At 41.3% G+C, this 15,251-nt stretch overlaps 1 protein-coding gene across 2 annotated transcripts; it reads right to left on the reverse strand.

Moving 5' to 3' along the window:
- Nucleotides 1–918: 918 nt before the first annotated feature.
- On the reverse strand, nt 919–14,897 carry CRK (ARP2/3 complex 16 kDa subunit (p16-Arc)). 2 transcript variants are annotated; one of them, XM_087698853.1, is made up of 4 exons: nt 14,633–14,897; nt 2,019–2,091; nt 1,834–1,934; nt 919–1,506 (listed from the first exon to the last, which is right to left on the reverse strand). In XM_087698853.1, the coding sequence occupies exons 1-4, from the start codon at nt 14,755–14,757 to the stop codon at nt 1,368–1,370; spliced, it is 438 nt and encodes a 145-aa protein (XP_087554979.1). In that variant the 5' UTR covers nt 14,758–14,897; the 3' UTR covers nt 919–1,367. The 2 variants fall into 2 exon arrangements, with proteins under 2 accessions (XP_087554979.1, XP_087554980.1); XM_087698854.1 differs by having other exon boundaries at nt 922–1,503; nt 14,633–14,882.
- Nucleotides 14,898–15,251: the final 354 nt, after the last annotated feature.

The following is a 15,251-nucleotide window of genomic DNA, read 5'->3' on the forward strand; positions in this document are numbered from 1 at the left end:
TGGTGGTGGTTGACACCCTTCTCTAAAAAGAATGCCTAGCAAAGTATAGTGATTCAAATGTGTGGTATGGAGGTTTCTAGTTGGTCCTCTCATAAGACTGCAAATGGGCCTTCAAAAACACAAGAACAATATCAAAATATTCATTCATGTATATCCTTGGAGTCGTCATCTCCACCACAACTGTATGACCCACTCCCTTTATAAGGTAGGCTTAGCCCAGCCAGATTGTTGAATCAGCATTGATCTTTTCCTATCAGAGCTTCAAGGGCATTGCATTGGTGCACCTCCAGGAGAAACTTAGATGACTACACCCTGGACTCCCTCTAGCCATCGGAAATTACAATCTTTTTAGCAACAGGAACTATTTCCATTGGCAAGAGACCATGGAAACCTTCTAAGCATCACCATCCTCCATATAGAAGACCTAGACACAATATCAACTCACTCCTTTACATCGAAAAGTAGGGTTACATTGCCGAACCGCACACTAGCCTAGATCCCACAAAGGGTGTTGATTGATTAAGATAGTAGGACAGTTGACATTCTATCATGTTGATTTGATTTCCTCAATAAGACCCTAAAATGCTTGGCCTTTACTAGGAACTAAGGGTAAGGATAGTCCATGAAGTGAGGGTATGGCTAGTCCACAAAGTAAGGATAGCCTTGTCCAACCCTTCAAAACACTGCATGAAGAACCAATTAAGCCAAAGTGCAACGGTGTGATGATGCTACCAGCCCATAAAATTCAACCTTCTAGACTTTGAGAGCACTCAACACGCCCCCACAAAAGTAACATCTGCTTGTCTGACATATTTCTGTTTTTGAATTCGCCTATCTACAAAAGAATTTTTGGCATATTGGAACCTCTAACATGTTAAATTCCTGTCTTATATCCAACTCAGCTTTGGACAAGCATAATGACAATTTTGATACATCAGGAGAAGCATTTTAACTGGCAAGTTGAGAGAAATGTATAGCATAATTCTGTTACAACAGGAGACTGTCACCCTTTCAGAAGCAGCCTCCAGGTATAAGAAACAGGGATAGGAAATAATGAAAGCATCTTGTATGGCGAGTGGTCCATCTATTGAACAGCAATATGAATTATTTTGAGCATACACATGAATATTCCATGGGAGCAACAGAGCATGCAATAAGAGCAGAGTGGCCTGCAATATAATTTCAGAACTTTCAAGCTTTGAAGCCAATTATCAAGTTTCCACACATTGCAGTATATTCCAACGACTTCATGAAGTTGGCAAGCTGGCCTCTTTGTTAGAGGTAAGAGGACCTGGCTTCAGAAGTGCCTACACTTCGATTGTTGACTTCAAGATTTGTTCTCAAAAAGGCAGTAGCATTTCTAACAATTATACAGTATTCCTCTTGTCAGCAAGAGCTCTCATTATACATCCCATGCCTGCTTTCTCTGTGAGCTTCTCATGCAGCCGAAGACATTGATCACAAGTTGGCCTGTCACCTGTTGACAGACCTCTGTATAAATACCTGCTAAACAACAAAGTTCAATTTTATTGAAGTGTAGCACCAAGGAGCCTATCCATTCCTGTTTCTATTGCATACTCCCAGTTTTTTGCCCCTACTATTTTTACTCAAACAAACTTAATATGATGTCAAAAGATATGTCCTCCTTCAACATTTAATCAGAGTAGAGTAAGGCAGAAAGGTCTGTATATTGATTACAACTTCTCCAAAACAGCAAGCCACTTGATAACAAAACTCAGAAATTGCGAAAATTTCAACCAAAAGAAAGCAGGACCTTGAGGAGTTATATCAGTATTTACAATCTAAAGAAAATAAAAAAAGTTTGTTCCTTACTTCATTAGAATATCATAAAACTCTGATTCCAGGGACGCTAGAAGGGCATTTGTGTCTTTTGACGCCATCAGCACTCGGTGAACCACAACCCAGTTTGCAGACTGTCATACACCATCACCCACAATAATAATGAGTGTGTGCATATGACAGTCACCTTCAAAAAAAGAAATTAATCATATGCAGACCTTGCATGTTTCATCCCTTGTACTTGTAGGAGAATCATCAAGAGCAGTTTTTAGAGCTTCAGCATACTGTGATCTGGAAAAAGAAGTCTCATAATATTTAGCTTTATGACAGAAGGGTTATCAACCAAATGGGATGATTATCCAACAAATAAATCTTTCCATTGATTTTTGTGGGCACATATATGTAAAGACTGTCACACACCCCATAATTATACTTTGTTTGTGTCTTTCGATATTGTGCTATACAATCAGCCAACCGGAAAATAAAATGTGCCGCCCTGATATCATGGAGACCGCAAATCTGGCATGTTTCCAGCTTTTGCTCCGGGCATGTTCAGCACCCCATCCAAATTCTAAGGACATGTGTTACCAATATGTCCTTATGTCATTTTCTGGTTCTAAGCCCTATCACTGAGTTAGTAGATATGTTATGGAGCTCTGATAGTTCCAACCATGGCATCAAGCTGAAGGTTTATCGCAATACTACATTGCAAGCCTGCTGCCTGACACCTTTTCCAGCCCCTCTCCCTCTCCACCAGCTTTGTATTTGCTGTAACAGCACATCCTTTTGCTGCAGCAGACGTTCCTCGTCCAGCTTCATCTTGTTGTGCTGCTAACCAAGCATTTCTAACCCTTCTCAACTGGCGCTGTTGCAAGTGCTTCCAACCTGTCACCCAGTTGCATTTTGGTGATTCAGCTGTTGATGCTGTGTGTTACCTCTTCTGGACCTGCTGATACTGTGTTTGCCCTCTTCCCAATCTTCTGGAGCTGCAATTTCCCTGTTCAGGACCTACCAATGCTGCATTTTCACTTTTTGGTAATGCTGGATGCTGCATTTCTGCACTGTTGAGGTGGACATTACCTTCAGCCAGCCTGAAATCCTTGCAGCTTTGATGGAAAACCCCCTCAATCTTCGGGCAACATCTGAGGGCTTTCTCATATCCAAAGGAAGCCGCAGGATATACCTATGTTTCTATGCTGCCATGGCAGGTCAGTCTGTGTTTTTTTGCTTTTCGGAGCAATCATGGATCCCTAATGGAACTTTACACAGTCTGGACATCTGACTAGGTCTGTTGACAGCCTGGGGATCCAAATGTTCCCCTCTACAACATATCCTTGGCATCAACATGGTCTATTTTTGTGATGGCTATTTGCTATTTTGGACTATGATCACACCCAAACTCACAAGTTGTACCATACACCTAGAAGCCACTCCCACCCTTGCTTCATTGTGCAAAAGGACAATCAGCCCCATCTTCCCCATGCTTCTTCCTGCAACTTGCACTTTGGGATATGGAAGGCTGGCCGCTGGTTGCAGCACAATATGTGTTTTCCAGGTAGAGTTACCACATCAGTTGCTATCAGCCAATCTGCCATTGATTGGAGGCTTTCATGGGTCCATCCTTCTATCATGCAGAATATTCACAAGCTCGCCACTATGTGTTGTGCTCATATGGTTTGCATACAGGTTGGATTCTTGCTTGGCTTTATCTATGGCAAGACCAACTTTCAAGAGCTCATCTTGGCTTCAGTTTGGAGTCTGTTTGGGAGTGCAGATTTTTTTTGCCTTGGGCATTCTCTATTGTTATGGGGGTTTCAACTTGGAGCTGGACACAGAGAGCTTGTGTATTGAGCCCAACATGGAAGATGCCCTTGCATACAGCCAAAAATTATCCAAACTTTACATTTGGCAAATTTCTATTTTCACTAGGGCCTCCACATGCAAAAATAAGCTGCATAGCCCTTTGGCCTTGCCCTCATTTTTAATAACATTTAATGTTGCCCAACCTCTTTGAAATTCTTGAACTCTTTGAACTTGAATGTGTTGACACTTTCCACAAACCTTAGTTTAAGACATTAAATAATTTAACTCTCTAACCCCCATGACACCAAAAGCCATTTCCAAGGGACACATCACACTATATTGTCCCTAATCAAGACTTGACATAGGTACCCCATTAGCACCTCTCCCCAGCAACTTCTACCAACATCCCCCACTACCAAAGCTAGGATAATCTATCACTATAGCACACATTTAAATTAATCTCACGTGTGTACAAAGTGTGCAAATATCATTAAGTTAAAAATTCATGTCCTTGCAATAAACCTCCCCCTTAGATCTTTGCAATTGCCCTTGATTGCCTAGCGATAACAAATCAACATCATAGTCAAACAATATGTGCACCTATTGCTTAACCTTGCTCAAGCCCTTTGCATATTTAAACTTCCAATCACTTAAACTAGTTACAGTCCACACACATGACACATAATCACTATCAAAACCATAAGGGATACATCCACATGCCAAAATCTGACCATCAAGGTAAAGTTATGCATAAACTAAGCATAAACAATGCCTTAGAGCAATATGTGCTACACGCTACTCATGTAAAGCATACATCAGCTGCAAATCATATATAACCTAAGAAAATGAACATCTCTTGCATCACTTGCAAATGTACACATAGTTGTCAAGAACAATTAGAATACCAGACAGTACGATAAAATAAGGTACTAAATGGTGGCACCTTAAGATTTTATAGGGTAAGGTGCGATATTAGTACAAAAAAAAGTTAACTTGGCTATTTTCCACTAAAGATGATAGAACACATGTTTAAAGTCTAAATAACTATGCTATTAGAATATATAAGATGAAGACTTAAGTGCAACATGCCAAAACCTCTATGGCATATGCTACATACACAACATGCACTACAACTTACAAGTACATAGATAGGAGTTCATACATCATACATGAATGATCATACAAATACGTGAAGTGTAGGTTTGAGATAGAGAAGGCTGAGAGAGAGAGAGAGAGAGAGAGAGATTGATGCTTGAAGAGGGGGAGAGGCCAAAAAGACCATGTTTTTTCGTAAAAATATGTACACTATGGTACCATATGGATCAGTCCATACTATGTACGAAGACAACCATGAATGTACACTGCTTACCATCCATATGTCTCATACATATCTTGAAAATATACATCACATCCAAATGTACATTCCATGCATTCTATATACTCCATACATGCCATGCAAATGTTTTGAGTAAAAATGCCAAGTGGTAAGACCTTGCATACATGTCAACTTCAATGTGGATGTACAATCTCTATCAGATCTGTTATAAATACTTCATTTCGAGTAGTTGCTTTGATCTTATATCAATCAAAGATGGAGTACAAGGAGATTTTGGGAAAATCTCCTTCAATCTTCAATTCATGAGCTTCTTGAATGACCAGCAGCAACAAGGAACAATTTGCCCCTTCCTCTATCTTGAGAGTTGTGCACAATTCAATCCTTGGACTCTTTGCATGCAGGCCAAAACAAATGGAAACACATTCACTCAGATTAGCTATAAATTCTCAATTCACAGCTGCTACTCCGAGTAGAGAGTCTTCAATTGTTGGGCACGGACCCCAAGGTGTCTAAGAGGACCTATCTACAACAGTAATTAGGTCTAAATTCATTTGCTAGCATCAAGGAGGACAGCAGAAGAGAGAGAAACTTTCAACTTAATGCCAAGAAAGTGCTATAGCAAAAACCTTCAATCAAATTCCAAGAAAGTGTTGTAACAGTGTTGTTTTAGAGAGAGAAAATCAGGTCACATGCTAGGTTTTAGGGTTTTGTTGTTGTCTAAAACACTAATTTCTGCACCAGCAATTGTCAATGACCACATTTTTAGCGTTTCCTACTACCTACCACCCGAGAAACTGCTCCACATCAGGTTTCCCTACTATCCTGAAGCTTCAACGACTATCTCCCTAAAAGCAATCTTCCTTCTCAGATAGGGTGGTACTAACTTGATTTAACGATAACTACAGCAAGCATGAAATTCACATAAACTGAAAATGCAAATGCTACCACTTTAATCTTGGACATTGGACACCATGTTGGCCCCAAAACGGGTGCCCATTCTAGGATTCCTTTAACTTTTCTTATGAATGGATGGAATATAACTGAGATCCTCTAACCTCCTCCACTAATCTAAGTGCCACTTGCTATTAAAACTGACCAACAAGCCTCCAAACCAATTTGTCCCTTGGTTTGCTCAAGGACTGGTCTTCACCCTACTCCTTGAAAGACAAATTCAACCCCAAATCTGATATTAATTGGCTGGCCTCTTGAATCTCCCTGAAATTCCTCAATTTCAGTTGTTGGAATTCAAGTCCTAAGCCCTCAATGTTGGGCACGCATCCTGATGTGGTTGTCAAACCCTAATTTCTACTATAAATTAAGGTTTACAACAAAGATTTTTCAATATCTCTACCTCTAATGACTCAAATGACTAGATTCTGCAGAGATAACTTGGCAGATGGCTAGGGGATGAGATAGAATGCTACAGAGATAAATTTCAGAGTTTCATTGCAAAAGATACTGAAAAAATATTATAGCCTATTGCCCTACTTAAACAACCACGAAAGCCATTGCCTATAACTTAGGACCACCAAAAAGACTACGATCCCCTCCTGTCTACTATTACCTGCACCAGAAGGACCTTGGCTTGTTGTCACCTGCTCCTGGAGAGCTCCAAACTGCTGCCACCTGCTATAGGAATGGTCCCTAGTGGCTCCAAATCACATCAACAGTATCTCCTTGCTCTCTAACAATCTCCTTCTCTCTCACAATGATTATAATAGACTTTCATCAGCCCCCAAAAATATTTTTTCCACTTGCATAGGCAAGTTATACCAAGTGCCAGCCTTCTAATCCCATTTTCCAACATTATCTAGCTTATTGAATTAAGCTTCGAAAGACTAATTAATTTAATAAATATTTTAGTGTCCAAAAAAATAATTCCACAAGTCAATAATTAAATTGGCAAGGCCAATCTGTCTTCCAAGTATCCCTGAGTAGTTATTGACCCTTAGACTAGCATTGATTAAGTAATTAATGCCTGGTCTCTAATGTTATTACTAACATTAATGGCTAAAAATTTAGTCTAGGTCCAAATCTGACACCAAGTACCATCTAGGGTCAAAAGATGACATACCAGCGAGATAGTAGGGCTTGTGGGAAGAAACACAGAGTGAACTCGATAAACACTGAGAAGAGAAAAGAAGAGAAAAAAAACTCTAATGAATGGAATGATAAAGATTTAAGGAAACAAGGGTGTCGTAGCACAAGGAAGATGATAAAGACAGCCACGAGCCACGAACCGCAATGTCCTCCTGAAGGGGTGTGAGGATAGTGGAGAGGCTGGAGAGAAGACATGACCGACTAAATGAATCAGCCGTAAAAAATGTGTGATAGATGCAGCCTATAAATAGGCAAGAGACTTTCTAGGGTGGCGCCCAGAGGGAGGGCGTCAGTTGTTTAGGATAGCGCCCCACTATGGGCGCCTAGCTCCTTTTTAGGGCTATTCATTGTGAAACCCTAAACACAAAATGCAGAATGCAAAACTACGGATGAAGGGTTTCTCAATACCCCCTCTCAGGCCCAAAAAGAGCAACAAGAGAAGAGTGAGGTGGAGATGGAATGCTACATACTGAAGAATGCTCATGCAGCAGGTGCCACTTGGAAAATTGTTCACTTGCCCAAGCGCCCTAGTATAAAGATGATGAAAACATGCAATGCAAGGGACGAATATCGGGCTTCGTGTGGTGCCGAGAACCATAAGGATATGCCCATATCTCGGGAGTTGGCTCCATGCTAACCAAGTGACCAAGGCAAAAAGAAGAGGAGAAAGAAGATGTAGAGAATCCCTAAGATCCAAGATTTCCACCTGAAAGGTAACCAAAGGTAACCTGCAGTAAGGAATAGTAGACAAAGTGAACTTGAGAACTCAAAACTCAACCTCAAGAGAGAAGCCACTAGCTCCGCGTATCCATCCAAGAAGGAATACGAAGGCCTCGTCACCAAGCCGTGGCTGAACTTCCAAGGCCCCAATCTAAGTAGATCCTCGAGATCCTGAGAATCAGTAGATGAGATGACCGCTAGAAGGAAGCCACCCCATCCAAGGGTAAAAGAAGAAGGTAAAAGGTCCCCGCCATAATGTGCAAAGGACTGAGCAGTGGGTGGGGATCCCCTTTGAAACTAGAGGAATAGAAGCCCCCTCTGAAGTCGCAATAGATGTAGATGCCCCCTTAGAGGACAAAGAAAGATCATCCCCCTTTGAATCCCTCTCTAAGGTAGATAGGGAATCCAAAAACTCATGGATCACAGACTCCGAAATGTCTGAGGATGAAAAAACTGCTGCCGATCATGCCAAAGAAGATATCTAGGTTGATGAAGAACTCCCAAAGGTGGCCTCTCAAACGTGAGTAGAGGAGGGTAAAGGGTGGGGCTCAAACGAGCAATGAGTGGGCAACAGTCGTTGCTTCTCAATGGAGCAGACCGGGAAGCCGAAGAAGAGGAAGGAGTAGAGAAGCCACTATCTCTCAAAGGGGTGGAGTCACGAGGAGATGGCATCAAACAATCATTATCTCTCAATGGAGCAGACTGTGGAACCGCGGGCCGTGATAGCCATTGTATCCGAAAATAGGTGGGAGAAGACTGTCATTGACATTGCAACGATCTCCAGGAGGTCGTAGAGCCAATCGATCCTCCATGTGCTCAAAAGGACTTTGTGGGCATCAAATGCGTCTTATTGCTTTGAGTGGGAGATGCATATACTCCAGGAAGGTGGGAAGCAAAGTTCAAAGTCGGCAGGTATCGTGGTGTGTCCGGTGATGCCACAATAGAAGCACTCTATGTCTCTATTTTTTTGTTTCTCTTTTGTTGTGCACTCTCATAGGAAGATGATCCACCTTTGTATCCCCCTTTGAGAGAGATAGGGACACCAACTCATGGATCATGGATCCTGAGGTGTCGAATGACAAAGTAAATGTGTCACCAAGTGGGCCAAAGAAGGTATCTAGAGCTCAAAAGGAGCAGAAGCCAAAGAGCACCTAGAGGTGTCTTCTTGAACCTAAGTAGAAGGGTAGGATAGAAGTAGGCTCAAGGTGAGCCAAGGATGGGGAACAATTGTGGACTCTCAATGGAGTGGATTGTGGAGGAGATGGGGGCCATGGTAACCACTTGACCTGAAAATGGGTGGGGGAAACCTCCACTCAATGTGGGGATCTCTAGGAGGACTTATCACCTCCTAAGGTATTGGAGTCTTTGTCTGCTCATGAGGGCTTAGGGCGCATCACATACATCTTATTGCCTTGAGTATAGTAAGCTGAGAGCTAAGATAGAACAATCTCTATGGCCTAGAAAGGAGAGGTAGCACAAGAAGTGCCTAGTGGAAGATACATATACTCCAGTGAGGTATGGAGCAAAGGTCGATGTCAACAATCTTCGATAGTGTGACCATTCTTACCACAAGAGGAGCATCCAATAGACAGGCCATTTGGTGGTGGAGACACCATGGTACTAGAGTGGCAACCTGAAAAGAGAGAGTGGGAGGTAGAAGAAGGATATCTCCGGCTAACACCGCAGAAGTAGAGTAATAATCAGACGTTGATCCCAAACCTGCAACCTATCTTTGCCTTCTCCAATACAAAGAATCTTCTCGGCTCACTAACCGTCTCTAGCTCTGATATCATGTCAAGAAATGACTAAGCAACTAGAGAGACAATAGGGTTTGCGGGGAGAAACACAAAGTGTATATAGCAAACACTAAGAAGAGAAGAGAAACTCAAATGAATGAAATAATGAAGTGAATCTAATACAAGGGTGCCATAGCACAAAAGATGCCCTACAGCAAGGAGACTGCCAAAAAAGCCTCTGAATCCGCAATGCAAGGATGATAACTAGTGCTACCTAGAGCAAGGAGACTATTGTCAAAGGGTGAGGAGCCTTTAAGTTTGCAAATGTAGGCCTGAAGAGCTGACGCCAACAACTAGATGTGACGTCAGGTGGAGGAGGATGAGCCAAGCCCAAAAGCAAGTAGCAATGGTCTCTAGAGTTGTCACCAACTCGAGGAGGAGATCGCCTATTGTAGAGGAGACACCAAGATGTCAAAACACAAGTAGGGCCTAAAGATGATGACACCAACTGGATAATGTGACGTCAGATGGTAGAAGAGCCACCAAAGTGCAAAACGCAAACATCAGCAGACCCAGATGTTGTCACCAATAGTGGATGATAATGCCATGTGATGGAGGAGCTACCAAGAGCCAAGTGCAAGTTGGTGATGCCACTTGGAGGAGAAGATGCTGACGCCAACTCTCAGAAGCCAACGCGAAGAGGAGGAATAGTTGCCAGGTATAGAGAAAAAGTGTCAACTAAGGAAGAGGGAGGTGCCACCAAAATGCAACCCTGACGATGATGGAGGCTAGCATCTGATAGAAGAAGATGAAGATGATGGAAGGAGAGAGAGAGAGAGAGAGAGACGAAGGTCTCATGAATGAATAGAAGAAATATAGGTGGTGAAGAATGCATGGCAGCTACCAAATATATAGGCACAAGCAATCTCAAGTCTCACCCACTAAAGTCTCTCAAGCAGTGTTCCGACACTCTCAGAAGGCCCTAGAAAGCCTTTTTGGGGCTAGGAAGAGAAACTGAAAATGGGAATGGAAAAGGAAAACTGTACAGAATGATGTGGTTTCTCAATAGGATCCATCTCTTGTTCAATTCCCTCATTCTCAACTTGCTGCCCATGCTATGTGCCTTGTCCAAGATCAAGCATTGCACTTTCCCCAACACTTTGTGGATTTTTCAGATTGAGAGACATCATCCTTAATCCCATCTCACTATCAAAAGATACTCTTACTATAATGCTCAACTGAATACAGTTTCAGCACTAGAGCAAAGCTTCTGACCTTCAATTAGGTGCCTTGAGCCCACCAATTTAAGGGAATTTATTTTATCTCAAGAATGGAACCTTGAAACTAGTACTAACCTGACTTAACAATAAACACAAGCATAAAATTCACATAACTGAAAATGCAAATGCTACCACTTTAATCTTGGACATTGGAAACTTGTTGGCCCCAAAGCTAGCGCCCTTTGCGATATTTCCAACATTATCCAGCTTATTAAATTAATTCAATTCTAAAAATTAACTTAATAACTATTCTAGCGTCTAGAAAAATAATTCCATCAACCAATAATTAAATTGACTAGGCCAATTTATCTTCTAGGTATCCCTCAGTAGTTACTGACCGTGGCCAAAAAATAGCCTATGCCCAAATCTGACACCAAGTATCACCTAGTATCTATCATGCATAACTTATTACAACTTTTGCCTTTGATACCAACTGATATCTCAAGGCCATGGGTCCCCACAATGAAATAATTAACTTGCACCTCACATATACAAGTTACATTAGCACATTTGATTAACTTTTAATCAAATGCTAAGCAAAGCAATAAAATTTCACGTCCTCACTATACTCCCTACTCACAAGTAAGTTCTCCACTCTCAAATCTACCCCAGACAGTCCAGTCAGATGAGAACTTTAGGAACTCCAACCTATCTATCACTTGTTTTGACAGAGAAGGTAACTCATTTAAAAGCACTAGTTTATTGCCTTTTAGTGCATTTTCTTCTCCAATCGGGATTTTGTGTGCATTTCCCAAGCAGTTCCTGCATATGTCAGTCTACTTGTACCTCACCTGCCAAACATTGTCTACCCTTTCTGGGATTTTTTTTAAGCCCATTTGGCATTTTTACCAGCATCAAATGTTGATCGGCCATATTTTGATCCCAGATTTCAGCTTGGCCAGATTTGGGGATATTTGGCTATTTATAGCCTCACACTCAATTGGTATATCATAAAACTAATCCAAACTTAACATTTTCACTGGGACATCCACATGCTAACCAACCCTAAAACTCAAGTGCGGCTCAAGGAACTTGGACTGTGGGATTAGGCAAACCTCCCTTAGATCAACCAGTAACTCATAAGTGAGTCTATGCATGTGTATTTATGGGCTGGGCACATTACATTATTTTAGGCATTTTTTTGGAGATTATTTTTAGGATTCTTGATTTTTAAAATGGAAATTTTTTTCTTTTTTGAGGATTTCAGAACACTCTACATATAGGATAGACATCATTCATTGACATGAAAGGATTTGCATGGTATAAATGTATAAGTTGCAAATAAAACTATCTCATATATATTATTCAACAATTTCACTTGGAACTTGCCCAAATGTGAAATGTTTCGCGGTGAAACAAAAAATTTCAAGGGTGAAACATTTCACTATTACCTTGGCATACATTAGCTGCAAACCATATGTAACTCATGCAAATGTACTTCTCTTAAATTACCTGTAAATGTACATTACATACCATCCATGTATCTCATAAATGCCTTGCAAATGCACATCATATCTAGATGGCAAGTGAAGTTAGAGGCAAAGTTTTCATGTGCTATTTAGTCAAATTTCAGGATTGTTTCACCTATGGACAAATACAAATGCATGGAGAGGAGAACTTGGCAAATCATCATCAATGTTGCACTTTACATTTGATGTGTTTCAATTTGAGCCAATAGTGTATTGAACTCTTTCAGATTCAAAGAACATAAAGAATCTAGAGTATTGCTTGATGGTCAAGGGGGAGGTTGCACCACCACTCTCCTGGTGACGTATAGCTCATTTATGCAATGGATCTCGGACATACTTGGTTTGCATCTAAGATACTGCATGCTGACAACATTTTTGCCATTGGAATTAGTATTCAATGTACTAGCTACTATCAATTAGTATGCAAATGTGTATAGTTGCATCTAGACTTTGAAGCTATACATTCGCAAGGCTAATGACATGCATGGAACACATGGATCAAAACCTCCACAATGTTCTAGGTCTTTGTCCCACTAGACCACAAAGACCCTTGAAACTTTCAATTTGCTGCCAAAAATGGTATATTAGTTGCATTTCTCTCATGACTAGTATTATATAGATCATTTGCATGACTAGCATTAATACCATAACTCGTGAGCCCCATACATACTCATGCCAACATTACTATACATGGGGTTTTACATTCCACTTGCTATATCTAGATACATTGGGCCTTGCATTCCATGCACTACTTCCTGCATACCAAAAGGATTCAGGTCATACATCCCCATAGACGATCCATGACCAGCCATTGCATAGAAAATAGATCCACCCACCAAAGTATCCTAGGTATCCCACATTAGCATCCATGCCTTGGTGTCCAAATCTCATTAGATTGGCACTCCCATGTTGGCCTTGCATTTGTGGTGCTTACCCCACTAGTATCACTTGCTTTTGATCATTACCAACCTTATGTGCATCTTGAAACTGTAGTGGCTCTTCTTTCAAAATCTCATATTGTCCCAAAGCTCTAGAGGTTGATATTTTTTGCTTGTCCTTGCTATCCTTCTTTGAGGAGCTAAAAAGTTGTGTGAACTGAGGGTCCTTAGCCAATTGGGAAAACTTATCAGTTGCTGTACTCAGCTGAGATATAACTAATCATCATAATCTTCACCTCCTTGCTAGTCATCATAATATTCTTCTCCTTGCTAGTCACATCAGCATTACATGACCTTGAGGGATCCATTTCTTGGTCTAACCCAACATTTTCTACTTGCTGCCCATATTGTGTGTCCATTCCAAGATTAGGCATTGCATTTTCTCCAATGCTTTAGGAGCCGTCAAATTGTAAGCCATCATCATGAGAGGAACCATCTCAAATGTCATTACCTGATGATGTGATTGGAGGCACTTGAGTTCACTTGCCAGTTTGCCAATAAATAATATGAGATGTTCCACGAACATAAACTGATGAAATTCCACTCTGTGGATGCTGATTTCCCTAAATTAGCAAAACTGAGCTGCATTTCAGAAAACATTTCTAAGACATGCAAGCCTACTACAAAGACTTCCATGGTGAAGTTTGATTGCAAACTAGAAACTGAAAAAGCAATTATGTACCATCTGCATGCTGTGAGTGGAAAATTGAAAGCTCTGCTAAATTTGCAGGCATACTGCCATGTAAGTTTCTTTTAGACTAAGGGAAACCTATGGCTAAGAACTCTCAAGCTAGATTCTAACACCCTTTAATTCTACCAAGGATGAAATCGGCTTTCTAAGTGGCCATAATCCAACTGAAATAAATTCAAGCTAAATTATGAAACTGGCTATAAAGCACCCATAGTAGTTTCTAGGCCTCAATTTGAGAACCAGATTCAGACCTCCTCCACCTGAATGTGTAGCTGATAAATGTCTCCCTCTGCCTCAACATGTCCAGCTCCCCCCTCACGCACATCCCTTGACCCACAACCACCCTCCTAGATCATCATGTGTCTCAAATGTCATCGTCAAACTGTTACAATCGGACGCTCTTCTGCTCAATTGGCAGTTTGCCAATAAACAAGCTGAGAAGACCCAAAAACACAATGTGATTTGCATCAGTGCATGCTGGCTCCCAATACATTTACAGAAACTGAGCTGCATTTCAGAACACAGTCCTCAAGGGTGCGGGCCAAGTTTGAACCGTGTCCTCTTTGCTCAAAGCAAGGGATTAACAACATCAGGCCTGCAGCATTTCAAGCAAACGCTTTGAAAGGTGCATCATCAGGTGCATTGACAATTTGCTGAATTGAAATCCCTAACACAAATGACAGGATCCTGGAAACCATACAACACTCTCCAATACGATAACGAATACAGAGCTATCGTCGCTGGCTTGTCGATACTTACGATTTGAGCAGCCATTCGACTTGCCTAGACTTAAGCTCGATACGGTTGATGATGGTCTCGACTGGCTCTGTCTCCTCGAACGGCTCCACCTCTGGAGTTCCGCCAGCATCTTCGTCGTCTGCCATCGATCGCGCCTCTCTCTCTCTCTCTCTCTCTCTCTCTCTCTCTCGCGATATTCCTTTCTGGGTCTCGTGTTGTGTAAGTCATTAGAGTCACGACACACGCAGGTCCAATCGACCTCCTGGAGTACTAGCGAGACTCATGCAGTCTCAAAGTTTAGCTAATGGCATTCTTCAAGAGAGGAGTGAGTTGGCTGTTGCATTATATCATACCATTGTAACTAAGTCGTGACGTTTCAGTATGTCACTATGGAGAGCGTGGTATTGAAGAAGGTATGCCATAATGTAGCATTTGCCCGACTATTTCCTCATTCGAGTCATTCTTGTGCACATGCTTGCAGTTGTTGTCAACGTCTCTTTGCAAGCATGTTATTGGCATACTATTTGCAATCATTACAACTTGTCTTAGCTACTATGGAGTCAAAACGTAAGGCTTATGTATAGTGTATATAGAAAATACGATTGGTATGCACATCTTGACCTATCCACTAAGATACATT

This window comes from Lygodium microphyllum, chromosome 18, assembly GCF_053477565.2.
Source record: "Lygodium microphyllum isolate KBCC chromosome 18, Lygodium_microphyllum_v1.1.10, whole genome shotgun sequence".
Classification (NCBI taxonomy): Eukaryota; Viridiplantae; Streptophyta; class Polypodiopsida; order Schizaeales; family Lygodiaceae; genus Lygodium; species Lygodium microphyllum.